We start from the raw sequence: 15,702 nt of genomic DNA on the forward strand, positions 1-15,702 counted from the left end.
ACAGTCCCAGTGAAGCAGATTAGCTGAGATTTTTACGCTCTTAAGCTAAATAAATAACAATTTTTATTAATAATTTGTTTTTTTAACAAATTATATATCTTTTTCGAGGAAACGTCTCAGACATGATGAAGAATACATTTGGAAATTGCAGACTTAAAAGATAATTGACCAACTTTGTAGTCTGTTTTCCTGTGCGATGATAAATTATTACTGATATTTTAGGTGCTCTCTCTTTCTTTTTATTCGGTTTTATTTCCAAATAAAGTAGTTTTGATAACCTGACTACACTGTTGACTTGTTTGCAACCTATCTGATCATCTGACTGCTTGTGTTTCTTGCTGTCTTACCTTATTGTAGCAATGTCGCTGTGCTACCTGATTTCAGCAGTTACTTTGGTAACTACACCGTTATATCCAATAGAAATGATGACCATAACCTAAGTTATAATAAACCGAACAATTCCTTTAATTTTCCACCCCTTTGTGTACTCATGGAGCTCGAGATCTATTTACAGAGAAGCCAGTGTTACATGTGATGTGCTGTCCATGGTGCTGAAATCTGACACACACTGTTGCTTCTAACTGCCACCACCCTCAGCTTCATCAGTTTGCTTCCAGACTGCTATCTCACACCGTCCAATGATTAATATACATCTGCCTGTGCAGGCTGAGATATGCATATCATAAAACCAGGGGACAGACGTGCCATTTATTTCCTGTTGGCTGTGAGGCAGCTCTCCTCCATTTCACCCTGTTCAAAATGGCAGTTACAACCAGCCGTAGCTTTGCATTGGATTTGTATGCAGAGGGTGATAACAAGCGCGAGATCAAAGTTAAAGAGGAGATTCATTTGATGGTTATTCCTGGAGGGCATGAGTGATGGCCTCCAGCTGATACACTTGATGAGTTTTCTCAGTATGAAACATAGGCCTTTAACACGGTTTAGAGGAGACTTGTTTTTCAAGTGACCGAAAAACATTTGAAGGTCTCAATTCAAATAGTCTATTCAGTATGCTTGTCTGATATGTTGTCAATTATACAAAACAGTTCTTAAAGTTGCAATTATCTTCAGTCATTTTCCATTGTGCATTCAGGAACTATTAGGAGGAGAAAGGATTAAATCTTCCAGATAATTCAAATCTCTGCTCTGAATAAAAGTGTAGACTCTTGGCGAAAGGTATTTAGCACACTGAATCACTTATAAATTAAGATTAAAGCGAGTAAATCTTCAATGTGACTGTGGTAATGACATTTTTAAAATGTCAAATACGGATGTCAGAGGCATGTGTTCATGTACCTGATGGGGTAGTTAAGGACACCTTCACCCTACTTTAAGGTCATAAATCTGACCTCTGCAGGAGCCACATTGGGTTCACAATCCATACGCCCTCTTGAAGTGATCTTTAATGACCTTTCTCTGCCTGCTCATTCATTATGAAACTATTAATCAATTAGTTGATTGACAGAACATTTATTTTGATACTTCATTCATTGCTTCAATCGTTTTTTTGAGTCTCAGTTCCATTACCATTCTGTTCAATATATTCATCAAGCTGTTTGAATGCGTCACCTTGGGTGAATCATGACTGACATTTTTTTAGACTAATTGGTTAATCGAGAAAATAACCGCAGATTAATCGCTAATTAAAATAATTGTTGCCCAAATAAAGTCTGATATCTATGAACTGTTTACACTGAGACTAGACACAGTAGAGATGTGCTACTGTGCTGCTGAAGAGTAAATATTAGAAAATGACACTATAACCTATTCACATCTGTTTATTGGAATATTGACAAAGGAGACTCCAATGGGTTAGTAAGGAAGGATGGATCAGTTGACACAAGACTACAAGACAAAGTCAGTCTACATGAGGTTCTTGGTGTTGGGTTGAAGGATGTACTTCATATAGGCAAACATATGAACTTACAGCACACATATAATGAGCCTAGGATGTTGTGAATCAACAGTGTTCAATGTTTTCATGTCTTAATGCTTCTATAAAGCTTGTCCAAAGTGCCTACAACAAAGACATATCCCTTAGACCAGACGTTTCATTCCCATAGGTGGATGTGTAGTGTGCGCTCTTATCACCAAGTGGTTGCCGCTCGGCTCTTTTCGTCTCTGTCCGCTTTCTCATTAACATTCCTCACTTGTGGGTGTGATGCTGAAAGGATCTCCGGCGCGCCGAGCGGAGACGAGCAGTGTCCCTGTGCGTTTAGAGGAGGTATCAGCTGCCGGCAGGAGGGGAGCGACGAGGAGGAGCGGAATAAGAGACAACAGACCTACATCGCAGGCGACCATTCCTTCACTGCTGGTGTCCTTTCACTGCTAGCCACCTGCAGAAAATCTGTCCTTTGCTGCAGATTATTTTTGTTTTCTCCCCAAGGCGGAAGGTCTCCAATATGTGTCGGATCTAACATCTCCGGAGACAACGAGGAATATCAGACCCCCTGGTGGATGTGGACACCTAAACTGTGGACATGGAAAAGATAGTGAATTTATCCGTTTCGGTTCTGCTGGTTTTATGGGGATGCGCGCTTGGAGGCTCGCCCAGTGTTCAAATTGGTAGGTATCCATTAGTTAAAACAAACAAACAAAAAAAAAAAACGAATTGGCTGAAAAGCAACCAATGTGTGCGTAAAATGTTGAGAAAATGTGTGTTATCATAGGAAATTGTGCAAGTGTAACTGGTATTTTGTGTCGGTTTCAGGGGGACTTTTTCCAAGGGGCGCGGATCAAGAGTACAGCGCATTTCGGATAGGAATGGTTCAGTTTGGCACCTCTGAATTCAGATTGACGCCTCACATTGACAATCTGGAAGTGGCGAACAGTTTTGCTGTTACCAACTGCTGTAAGTGACTCAAATATACTCCCCCCTTTTTAAAATCTTTCCTACAAGTGTTCGTGTCATCCATACAATGTTGGTGCCCGTATTGAGCGTTTTTGAGATGAGTTTAAATACATGTAACGGCCATCACCATGGAGATGGAAATCATCTGAGCTGTCTAATCCATATGCCGTCGAGGCTGTGAGCTGGGTAGTTGAGAATGAACGAGCACGGGCAGGAGAAAGTTGGTTTCCACAGTAACATCAGTCACTCACATCCATCCCATTTTCATTCCTTCGGAGTCAGAGATCAAACAAGACTTCACTGCAGGAACATCGATAGTTATTTTCACCCAACAGGCTTTTTTTTTCTAAAGTAGTTGGAAAAACGAGAGGGAGACACTTGTACTTGATTCCTTCCGAACATCAACCTGTTTCTCGAATGAAATCAAGTCATTTCTACAGGCTGTTAATGTAGAGATCTGAAAAAAACGAAACATACACTTCAAACAAATAGACTCAGTCTATCTCGCCACCTTAATTCTGTGTTTTCTCTCATGTTTCGAGAAGAAAAAATCAGGTAGGACTCGTTTAGATGGACATTTTTTTTGCGGTGTGTACCGATGGCACGTCTTTTCTCAGCTCAGAAGGAGCGGTGTTCATCCACTGTTGGCTGCTATTAAACAGAGTGCACACACAGACCTCCACTGAGCGTCACACACGGCGGCTGGGCGACGCTTTCACATGTATTGAGGATTAATGTGATGAATTAACAGCCGAGGCACTGAAACGATTGACAGTCACTTGCAGAGGACGATATCTTGTGAATCACGACTCTTCAGTCATAAGACAGCCTGTCTCACCTCCAACTCCATCACTTCGTAGGTCTACACCGTCTTTCGATCAGACAGCGGGGAGTTTTCACATTTCCTTCATCAAAAGAACCAAGATGCTGACTGTTTCCTTTGAAATAGCCGCAACAAGAGGCAGCGAATATGTTCTGAAGCCGCTATTTTTAATAGCCACAGCTCGTGCATTTCATTAGACGGTTGCCAAGCGACTACTCCTCTCAACAGTCCCTTACTCATAAATCAAAGGCTTCTGATTGGTGCGCGCATCCCTCCAATCGATTTCATTACCATATAAAAGCTTCCTGCTTGGAGAGCCTCATTGCGCCCGAGAGATCACAGCGAGACCCATGTCGATGTCCAACATACAAATATCACTGTCCCCTGTTTACCCCCCTGAAAGAAGAGGTGCGTTGGCTGAGACTCCAGAGTTAGATTCGCCCTTTTACCATCGTTTGACTGGCTTGTTTTCAATGTGTCTCAGTGTGTCTGTTGTTACATCAATCTATTCTATATCGAGGCCTATAAGTAGATTAGGTCCAAACCTTTACAACCTGGAGTAACACTAACCTGATTGACTTATTTAACTTGGGCACTTGGGGTTTCAAGTCAGTTTTTCAAATGGCATGTGATGAATTAGATTTCTTGAAGCGTTTTGATTCTGCACTTGCTCCAGAAAGGTCAGGAAGTGAACCTGATGCACAAAATTCATGAAGTAATCACAAACAACAGCACGGAGCAGTTCTGGAAAACAGGAATAAAAAGCAGCAAAGTCGTTGTCATCTTCCCATTCTTATTTTATGGTACACATTGTGACTGCTGGCTTCCACATATCACCAAACAAATCACGTAACGTCAGAGTTTTGACGATATCAACGTATGCTGTGAGTTATTATTTAGGTGAAGCAGAGTATCTAATGTGTATGTAATTAACGGAGTGGAGCTCATGCGTGTTGTTTTATGCTAAGCAGCTGACACTTGTGATATTTCAGTCTGATGGGGTGACAGACTGTGAGGCTGCTTCACCTCCACTTTAACAACACAGCTTCAGTTCAGTTATTGTTCGGCCGACATTTAAACAGCAAAGGACTAAAAACCTGCACTCAGTTATCAGTGACCCTGGATGAACACATGATTGGATGGATGGAGATTTCATTTGTGATGCTGAGCTGAATGATTGATGATATTAAAAAAGGCTGCTAATAGTCTGAGGGGGTTTTTTTTGTCCCTCAACACAGCGCAAAGGCTGAATGTGTGCACATGCATATGTTTCCAAAATGTGTGTGCGTGAATTCTGTCTACCACCTCTAATCGACTACTTGAGTGGGAGTCAGAAGTAGGAGGAGGTGGCTTGGTTGAGGTGAGGTGTGTTGGGGGGGGGGTTTGCTTTTAAGCCGGTAGATGGCAGTCTGCCTCACAATCCACCTCCATGTGTAATTAAAGTGCAAACCACCAATCTACCTTTTGTTAAAGCGTACTTCATGAGACAGCACGCAGTGGAGAATAAAAGGAGAAATATGGCAGCTGACATGGCACACTGAAAGCTAAAACATTATAACTGCAGGTTCTTGTAAGCTTTCTGTTGAGCTCCAGGACTCCTCACACACTCCATTACCAAGAAGCTGCTGCTGTGAACTTTCAATTTGGATCCAGCAAAAAGCACATTTGTCTTTAATAAAGAGGGAAACATGAGGGAGAATGTGAAACGAAACACAGTTTTATTGAAGTGGACTACAGGAGCTGAGTGGCAGATTTGCCCTCATATTTTTACTTCCTAAACGGGGAAGGTGCAGATATTTTTACCAGTTATGAACAAAGGCTGAGTACTGAATCTCAATATGTTTGATTCCCGAACAAACTGGGTCTGTAGCACGTATCGCTCTGTTATTATCAGTTAGTTGCTGACTTATGTCATGCGTTAATTGATTTTATACTTTATTGGTCTGATGACATTTCCATGCCTGTCCAGTATGATACAGTAAAGATATTATTTAAGATTATGAAATAGGACTCGGAACATATGGATCTGCACCCCACAGACATATTACGCTCTGGATGTACTTGGCCTGTGCAGCAACATACTTCATCAATGCAGTGTGTCAGAGACAGTGGGAGGGAGGATGATACATTCCTCCATCAATAACAGTTCATCTGGACAGGCCTGCATCTGCTGCCAGGACCATGGGAGTCGTTGTGACTGTGTGTGTGTGTGTGTGTGTGTATGTACAGTTATATTGGTGTGCTGTCCAACCAGAGCAATATATTTAAAAGATTCTTGTTCAAAGTTCCTAGAATAAATGACTAATGCACCCTAAAACACGTCACTGCTGTTAAAAATAATAGGTATTTATGGCGGATGTTGAATTTCTTTTATTTTTTATTGTTTGGTGTATTATTTTTCATCTTTAAAATATACTTTACAAAAGGTTTATAAGTCCTAACTAATAGTTTATTAGTGCTTTATAGGTCAGCAATTATCTATTAATAAGGACAACTTTTGGGTTGCCAAGTTATGATCTATAATGCATCAATAAATTATTTTAATCCCATTAATAAATGCATTAGATACATCACATACGCCCAATATAAAGTATTTCTTGTTGGAAATACTCAAACTGCTAATGTAGACATAATGGCTCATACCGAGATATTTCCTGCACCGCTACATTGAAGATTAAAGGGGCGCTCCACCAATTTACATATGGAGGTCAGTTTACTCAGGAGAACAGTTTTATGGTGTCTTCTGTGGCTCCGGAGGGAAGTTTGAGAAAATAACCTTGAAGATGTCATCAGGGTTATCTCAGCTTGGCCTTGAAACTCTGCCAGCATTACAAAGTGGGAGCATTTAGTTTGAAAGATTTACCCGTCAGGGAAGGTCTAATCAAAGACGCTATCAAGTTACATTATGGGAAATGTCGGAGTGGTAGAGTGTTTTAAGAGCTTGTCTCATACTAAGCACTACAAGCCTCTGCTGCTTTGATTTTGACCATTGTTTTCCAGATTTGTATTTTGCAAGTCCCTTAGAGGGGGTCCAGGGGGTCTTGACTGGCCTCACAGTATTATGAAAATTATCTAAATGAAACAGTCCGAGAAAGGAAAATCACCCTTTGATTGAACTGCACTGAACTCATCATGCACCATGTGATGAGGATTCACAAGTGGACATTGCTTTGTATTAAGGGGTCACAGGTCTCTGTAAAGCATACATTTTGCACGAGCAGCTTGCATGTGTGTCATCGGCAGTGGAAAATATGACTTTTGTGTTTCTTAAAGGACTGAGAGACACATCACAGCATCATCCTCTCTGAACAAAACATCTACACAACTGCAGCACAGGATTATTGAAAGGCAAACTGTTCTGTTTTCTACACCAAAATGGACACCACTAATTAATGATCAGTAGCAGCTTAAGTGTATCTGTTGTCGGGACAAACTTTTCCTTTAATACAGTGAAAAGTGTTTGCATCACACTGTGCACCTTGCTATGTTCATGTCTTTGTGTTTGCCTGCCAAATTAAACTTTATATTCTGCAATAGTACGCTCCCATGCTTTTATTTCTGACAACCACCTCTTTCAAAGCAAAGCTCTCTTCCTCCTCTAAGAGCGACGGAGCAGTTTGAGGTCACTGACAGCTGGCTGGCGATTTAACACTTCAAAGTTCTAGTTTGTAACGGTTGAATCACGTCATACTGTAATTTCATGCATCTACATGCACAGTAGTATCTCGGGGATGCACGCATTCAGGGACCTCGCTGGATGATCAAAAGCCTCAACCGACCATATATGCGCAGCAGAGCATTGGTTATAGCCAATTTATTGTTCACACTTAATTAAGTGCATTCTCCTCCATTTCAGAGGGAGCTGTGAAATATTAAATAGGCCTGGGAGCTGGCCGGTCAGAAAATGAGGCTAAAGAACCCTCTGTGGATCTTTGCTTGCCCTGAATACAGCCCCCAACCAAGCCCTTACCACTCTGTCCTCAAAAAACACAAGACTGAGATAGCATCAGTTACAGCATGATTCAAAGGCTCTCAGCAGGAAGTCGGCTCCTGTCTTGCATCCACTGACTTAGTTTGCTCATTGCCTCCAAGCCAGATGGCTCAGATGCATTTTTGCCCTAAGCTGGGCAGGAAGCAAACTTTTTTTCCTCCAGCGACAGTAGCTAGTACACCTCAGAATTCACTAGGTACACTAGACTACATGTTGAAGCCAGAATAGGGCCTTCAAATTATGAATAATTTAGTAGATATACTGGGGAGAAAAAGCTAAACTGACTGGTGGCTTGTGTTTGATTTCCTCCTGGCTTTATCAGAGAGTCACCAGAGTTTGATGGATCACTTGAAAAATCTGTTTTTCATGGCAAAAACGCACCAAACTCACCAAAACTGTCAATAACACAATCTAAGAGATAACTTAACCTGTCACATTTTGATTTTTAAATATATACATAAGACAAAGGGAAAAAAATGGTCAGTTTTTCTATTTGACATAATAATCTAAAATCAAGGTCCACTTACATGTTGTTTTCCAGAGCCTTCAACTGCATCTGACAGACTTCATCAGTGAAAAGAGTTCATTCAGTTGTCATAGAATTAACTCAATTGTCATCACATAACCAAAGAGACTTAAAGTGATGACAACTGAGTCAACTTCATTCCTTGATGAAGAAGAAAAAAAAAATGGAAGTGATCCTTGATTTAAGATTATTTTGTTAAACTACTATTCCCAAGGTAAATAATGAATTTTCTTTTTTTTCTCACATTGGCTGTTAGGTTGTTTTTTTTTTGGTATTTAGCATGCATGCACGAGTATCCAGTTACTATTCATCACCTGTGTAGTCACAATGAAACACAGCTAGTTGATTGTAAACATCATTTAACATCAGAAGGTGAGAGAGGTTAAGCTTTCCTCTATTGTTGTGGTTTTGAGATGTAATCTGGTTAGGAGTATTAGCTGAATGTAAAATCCAGGCTATGACTCCTGTTTGGATTCTTCCTATCCAGAACTGAATAAGGGAGGGATGATGCAAAATGGAGTCACCTAATAGGTTTTCATTGCCAGATGGAGGGTCCCATTCCTCAGCTGAGCAAGCGTGTAGCACAGAAAACAGATTTCAGAACAGATATCCTGTTTTGAGTCACTAAGTAACAGTACTCTCTGAATCTCTGCACCAGTGCCACGAAAGACGTATTTCTTTGTATTTCTTTGGTTTGCAAATAAAGATCCAGAGATTGTCTGCTCAAAGCACAGACCCTTATCCTAAAAAGATGTAACCGAGTCTTTATCCTTGGTCCTCTATCTCGATGTCCCCTCCCATATCTTTTGTCTGAAAAATAAAAACAACTTGTTCATTCTTCTGCAGCCTTTTATCAAAGTCTAAAAGCGTGTACAGTGACAACAGCATTTACTCTCACAGTTTCAATATGTGAATAAGTCAGGTTTCGGAGTAGGGCTGTCACTGTGGCAGACGCTAAATCTATCATACGTGTCAGATGCTGTGTCTTGGAGATGCAGGGCAGCAAGAGTGATTATAGATCAGCTGTCATCTAGAGTTCATCACTGATATGATGAAGAGCATCATTTCACAACTGCACCCATAAAGCTTGTGGTTGAATGGAGTTTTGTGGGCAAGCTAGCTTGTCTAGCTTTGCTAAGTGTTTAGCAAGTCAAGAAATATTTTCTATAGGTCAACATGAGTCTGATATTGAAATCCTTTTGTAGTTAACTTAACTGAGAATGAGCTGAATTTCCTTTAATTCGCCGAATAACCTTTTCTGCTGAAGGGGGATGCTTATTAGCATGCATAGAAGAGAATCTGTCCTTCCCATCATCTTGGTCATTAAGATTTGATCCGGTTGCCTTGTCTGGTCTTACAGGGTGTTCTCGTCAAACTTATTAGGATTTGAGTGTGTGTGTGTGTGTGTGTGTGTGTGTGTGTGTGTCTGCGTGCAGAAAGAGAGAGACACAGAGAAAGGAAAAGATAAAGAAATTGGAAATGATGAATGAAAAAGACAGGGCCAGAACGACTTTACAGTGTGATAAGCAGGGCAAGAGTGCAGTGAACAGGCGGACGTGTCCCTGTTCTCTCTGTTGTTGTAATGTTATGTCTTACTGAGCAAAATGTAAATGTAATGTAAATGTAGGAGCGACTGTCTTTAGGCCGGCTGTGTCCTTTAAAAAGGGCAGGAAGACTCTGGCTGAAGGTGGATACAATCAGGGAACAAATCTTAGTGTTTTTAAAACAGAGTAGCTGTTTACCTGCTGCATAACCCAACAATAAGGATTATTAAACAGTTAATACTTGACTTAATTCACAAAAAGTACATTTATGCATATGGACAACTATAGGAACAATTCACAGTGCTTAGTTCAGCATTACATATAATGATTTCACACTTTCTAGTTAAGAAGCATAATTCATCCTCTGTCTCAGTCTGTGTAGTGTTGACTCACATCAACTGTTTCTCACCTGCTTAACCTTTTGTTAAATAATGTTTCTCTTTAAAACTTACAGTAAATCATCATGGAGGCCTGGTGAATACATTTCCTTGCAGTTCTGCTCTTTTCTTCAGCCCTGTATCTTAATTCGCTTTGTCCACTTTTTTTAGAGCTTTGATCCTCTTGAAACATTTCTTTATATTGCCAGCGGTGCTGTTAAGCAATGTCTGTTTTGCAGACGTTGCTATTGTGCTCTTGTAAGAACTTGTTCCTGATGGTCTGCCCGCTTAAACAAAAGGTCTCATCTGGACTGTAGCCAACGCATCTCAGCAGCTGTTGGCTTGCCAGTTGCATTTTCTACAATCGTACAGAAATGTTTTCATGCATCAAAAGATGCAAGCTGTGAAACTGATATTACACTCTCCATATTCCTTACTCATACAGAACATATTGAAGAAAAATGCTTTTTTACATGTGAACATTATGTGATGTCCGTTGCATTCTAGGGGTTATTTTGTCACAGCATTTTATACTGTTTATACTGATTTCCTACATTTCCCAGAATGACATTCTTCTGCAAACAGATCTGAACTGTTTGAATTGAGCTGTTAGGTATACATCTAGGTGGAAAAAGTGACAGCAATTCCAAAAGCAAAAACCTAAGAAACAAAGAAAACAATGAATATGTAGCATGCCTTGTGGCTGCTTTGCATTCTGGTCTATTGAGGCTAAACTGATGACTAATGAATGGTACCTACCTACTTTTGTTTCACAAAGTTTAGTGACTCAACTCACTTTGTTGCATGTATGGTAGATTTTCATTTTAATGCAATACATCAGCGGCTAGTATTATTTAAAGCTCATTCAAAGCCACTATGAATAGATAATGACTTGACAACGGCATATCATAAAAACAAAAAGACATAACAGGATAAAAAGCAAGTGAGGATATAAATTTGGAAAGATGTCAAATTCATATCAAACTATCATCAAATGTTGAGTCTGCACACTGAAAGCTTGTTTTATGTTTAAGTCTGTGTGTGTTCTGCGTTTAACTTGGCTGCAAGACAAATTTCCCCCTGGGAACAATAAAGTTAAAGTTGAAAAAGCTTCCGTTGCAGAAAACCGTTTATTGTCATTAAAAATGAGCGACTGAAGTTTCAAGTGTTTAAGAGTGACCTCTCACAGGGAGAGCTTACTTGGTTTTCAGCCATGTAGCGGTCTCGCTCCCCTACTGCCCGACTCTGTGATGATGTTTGTCACCATTATAGGAACCACAGGTGGTTCACCGTGTGAAGGCCTGTAAGGCCACAGTCTGAGGGCGGTTTCTTTGATCTGCCCCGTCTCATGGGTCAGTTAGAGATGGATTCAGTGGAATTCAGGGATTGGAAACAGGACAGTTTTGTGTCTTTTAGGGGGCTGAGCAGTGAATGTTTCGTTGTGTCAGGAAGGTGTGTGTGGATGTGTTTTTATGTTCTCCTGTATTTATGTTTTTGTGTAGTGTTTGTCTATTAGCTCTGCTGCTCAGAGATAAAAAGGAAAGAGAGACAGGCTGTCTCTAACTTGCAAGGTTACAATTAAAGCACCAAAGGGAAAATCAGACAAAGGGAACAATAACAGCAAAGGTGGCAAGAATGAGTCCAAAACCACCAAAGTGTTTTCCAAGAATAAGATTAGGACAGTGTTTACAACAGCAGCAGGTTAAAAGTGCTGCTCCATTTCTCTTTCAAATCTGCTTTGTTTTTGTATACATATTTGGTTCATATTTTTGGGTCTGAGCTTGGAAAACATTTTCTTTGCATCAGTCAGAATAATGGAATTGGAATAATGTTGGTTCTCTATGTATAGACAGAGAACTTATCTGCATCGCCTACATTCATTTCCTAGCTAATGTGTCCTTCTTATCTACAAGCAGGGACACATCTTACTCTGCAACAATGTACCTGACTGGTCAGTTTAGAAGTTAAATGGTATGGTCTTTATTTGGCTAACAAAATACTTGACTTGTAAGCTGCAGTTACAGTACAGCGAAACGTGTTTACGTTGTTTTGTTGCCCCTGCAAGCTCAGCTGTCAATCAAAGGAGCATTTTCTGATGTACCACTCAAAGACTCTCATTTTCTTTTTCCAAAATAGCAATAACTTAAAATTATTATTATCTTTGTCTGGTATCTAACCATGTCGAGATTTCTGGTTTTATTTGCCTGCTTTATATATATATATATATATATATATATATATATATAAACTGGTGTTAGCATGTTCTGTGGATTATCCAGATTAACAGGGAAAGGGAGTTTTTTGGGCTGTGAGCACCACAGATGAAATTACCTCCATTATTGGAGTTAAGGCAGAAAGCTGAACCTGAGATGGATGTCTCAAAAAACTTGGGCACAATTATCTGCATACTACTAGTAGTTGAGTGAGAAAATATGTTTTTTATAATGGGGGTGAACTGACCCTTTAATGGGGCATTTAGTAGTTTTTTATTTTTGTGGGCCTTGATTGGTAGTAGTGGTAGTCAGTGAAAACATTTAATCCCCAACTTGTCTGTAAGAGCAATTGAATCAATCACAAAAAATAAGGCACAAAACCCATGTCCAACTGAGTGCAGCGTACTCAGCAGTGTCAACCACACATAAGGTCAAATTCCCACCCACAAGGACGGCCAAGTACGTAATAGGTGCCAGGACAAAACCATTAAATGGACAATGACAATTAGAAAGAGATAAGAAAACAAATACCAGTGAAATATGACGAGGCAGAGAGAGATAGGACTTTGGCCAGTGGCAGGTCCACAAAAGCTAGGTCAGCACCCGTGTCCACTGGCAGGTGAGATCACTACATGTGACAGAAAGAAAGGGCAAACAAACAGACATACACACACTATTCATATATTCAGCCGCGTACACACTCAGGCAACAGACAGGCAGAGAGTACACTGGTGCAGATGGCAAGAGGAAACTCCAAACTGTTCCAGACTGCCATTTCCTATTTTAACACAGTGAAACTAAAGTTAGACAAGAGGCCGTTGTTCCTGAAGTGGGCAGCAGTAAGGTTGCTCATATACAGGAAGGCCCTGAGTTTGGAACATTTGGGTTTTGGTGTTGAGACCTACAGTACGATGTAGCAGTCAAGTCCAGCCCAAACATTTCAAGCTGAAAGAACAGCCCTCACATCTCTTAGCAGCTCCACACCCCCCCTGCTGTGATAAAACAGCAGGAGAAACACTGGGAAAAGGGGCCAGCAGCATAAATTATCTGACATTTTCTGATTTCACCATTTGCCTGCCAGAAAGAAAACAGAGTAATAGTTTTACATTCAATAAAATACATATGGATGCTGACCTTTTATTCTCTTAACTCTGCCTAAATGAATAGGACTGACTGACAGGGATGTTTAGATTTGTATCATATTGTTTCTACTTGTAACCTGATTAAATCTATGTATCTTTTATAAATGCTGTTCATGATTATTGTCCGAAAAAGCAAGACAGCAAAATCTTGGAGGACTTATCAATACATTAAAGTGGATATTGTTTGTGACAGGAGTTAAAAGAAGACTAACAGCTGTGCTAGTAGCCATGCTGACATGCTGGTAGGTAATGTTTACCATGTTCACAATCTTAGTTTAATGTTAGTTTAGCATTAGCATGCTAACATTTGCTAATTAGCATTAAACACAAAGTACAGTTGAGGTTGATAGGGCATTCAGTTTTGCAGGTATTTGGTCAAAAACTAAAGCATTGGGCAAATTAAAATGTTGACCTGATGATGGTCCTAGATGATGCCTATTACCGCTATTAGTTTGATTATTGCCATTTTCAGAGGACACTGTGAACACAGCCCGGTGCTCCGGACTTTATTAGCAGTTTTCTTTTAATTAGCCACCAGGGAGGGCCCTCATATTGGTCAAACAGGGACACAGCAGGACCAGAGAACCAGGCTCATTGTCTGTCTAGCTCTAGCTGTGGCCAAGACTTGCTATGCTAACAGTAGCTAGCTGACTCGTAACATTCAGCGAGAGTCATTTTACATGAATGACAAAGAGGAAATGTAGCCTAATATGTATGTCAAGATGGCTCACATTACGTTCTTCCTTCCGATCAACTTCAGCTTTTGCCGTGGTATTTGTTAGCGGTGATGCGGAGATGGTGTGCAGACCAGCAGGTGGTTCTAGTGGCCCAATATAACTGCACCATAGACCACCATGTTCGAATGTTCTGCCCTTTAACTAACCACCCAGCAGGAAGCAGTTCATTGCTCAGTTTGTTAGGTTTGATTAAATGTAATGTGAATATGGTGTATATAGTGTATGGTGGTAATTATTGTATTTTAGCTCTAATGATAGTTGGTTAATAAACAAAAGCTTGATAATATTGTGATAATACAGAAATATAATTGTAGCATGAAATATTGATACTGGTCCATCCCTAGTCTGCACCACATTTCATGGCAATCTTGCCAATACTTTGTCAAGACATTTCATTGAAAAACAGAGATGTCAACCTCATTGTGGTGCTAAAGGGAAAGTCAGGGGATCACCAAAGTGGGCTTCATCCTCTGGGGACCATGCCTGTCTGTACAAAATTTACACTTTTATCTATGCTCTAACATATATACATATATGATGTCAACAGAAGGAATCAGAACGTGGACGAGGGAAGATACTTATTACAAATATCTAGACCACAAAACAAGAGGATGCTGCAAATACTCATCACTATGGCAACTTGTTATCGATTAATTATCCAGCCCTCATTGCAGATCCTCCGCTCAGTTTACCATCAACTCGCTCACATTAAGCTGCAATTGCTCAATCAAGGGAAGTTTGAATGAACAGAGTTAGGAAAATACCTACTGAGAGTAAAACCATCTGTAATCCTCACAATTTCCACAACATTACTATCCTAATCACATTTAATACCTTAATACACTGATTTACTGTACATGCTATTTACTTTGCAGCCACGCAAAAAGATTAGCACTGAGCAAATATCAGTATGTCATGGTCCGATGTTCTGTCAACATAACAAGTTCTGTTTTGTGTTGTGCCTGCACAACAAAGCAGCCTTCTGTATAACAAGGTTGTTTGTCAAAAATAGTCAGATTTGCATGAAAATCCCCCAGTCAAATCCCATGAAAGGACTGCAGCTGCAACCTCAATCTTACTTCTTAACGCTCACTTTATTGTTGAAAACCGGGGCCTCCGGAAGGTCACAACTCTTTGCTTCCATTTAAAGTAGGAGTATTGTGTAATCTCCATCTTTTTCTACGGGACTTTTCACTGGCACTAATTCGAAGTGTGTGTTTTGACAAAGACGCAATGTCAAAAGTGTTTTAAACAGTGCAAGGAAGCACTGTGTATGAAAAATGAAGCCATTCTCAGGAGTTGCTGTCTTCCTCTCAGTAGGATGTTTCATGCAAATACCAGTCAGTTTGCATCTCATCATCTCCTTTTTGACACTCAGAAATGTTTAATTATGTCCTATCCTCTGTTACCCTAGATAATATGGTATATTATAGTATGCTGTAAATTCATTTATTTATCTCAGCTGCTGTATTTGAAACAGGCCTTTATTTCTCCTCAC

General features: G+C 40.1%; 1 protein-coding gene across 5 annotated transcripts in view; it reads left to right on the top strand.

Moving 5' to 3' along the window:
• The first annotated feature begins 2,480 nt into the window (after positions 1-2,480).
• gria2b (glutamate receptor, ionotropic, AMPA 2b) overlaps positions 2,481-15,702 on the top strand; it is a 43,959-nt gene continuing 30,737 nt past the window's right edge. For 3 of the 5 annotated variants that reach the window (XM_070913064.1, XM_070913065.1, XM_070913066.1), the window contains exons 1-2: positions 2,481-2,565; positions 2,711-2,851. In XM_070913064.1, the coding sequence (XP_070769165.1) occupies positions 2,481-2,565; positions 2,711-2,851 (226 nt within the window). Of the gene's footprint in view, positions 2,580-2,710; positions 2,852-15,702 lie in introns of all 5 variants that reach the window. The other 2 variants (XM_070913067.1, XM_070913068.1) reach the window with 1 other exon arrangement.

This window comes from Enoplosus armatus, chromosome 10 (genome assembly GCF_043641665.1).
Source record: "Enoplosus armatus isolate fEnoArm2 chromosome 10, fEnoArm2.hap1, whole genome shotgun sequence".
In the NCBI taxonomy this organism is placed as follows: Eukaryota; Metazoa; Chordata; class Actinopteri; order Centrarchiformes; family Enoplosidae; genus Enoplosus; species Enoplosus armatus.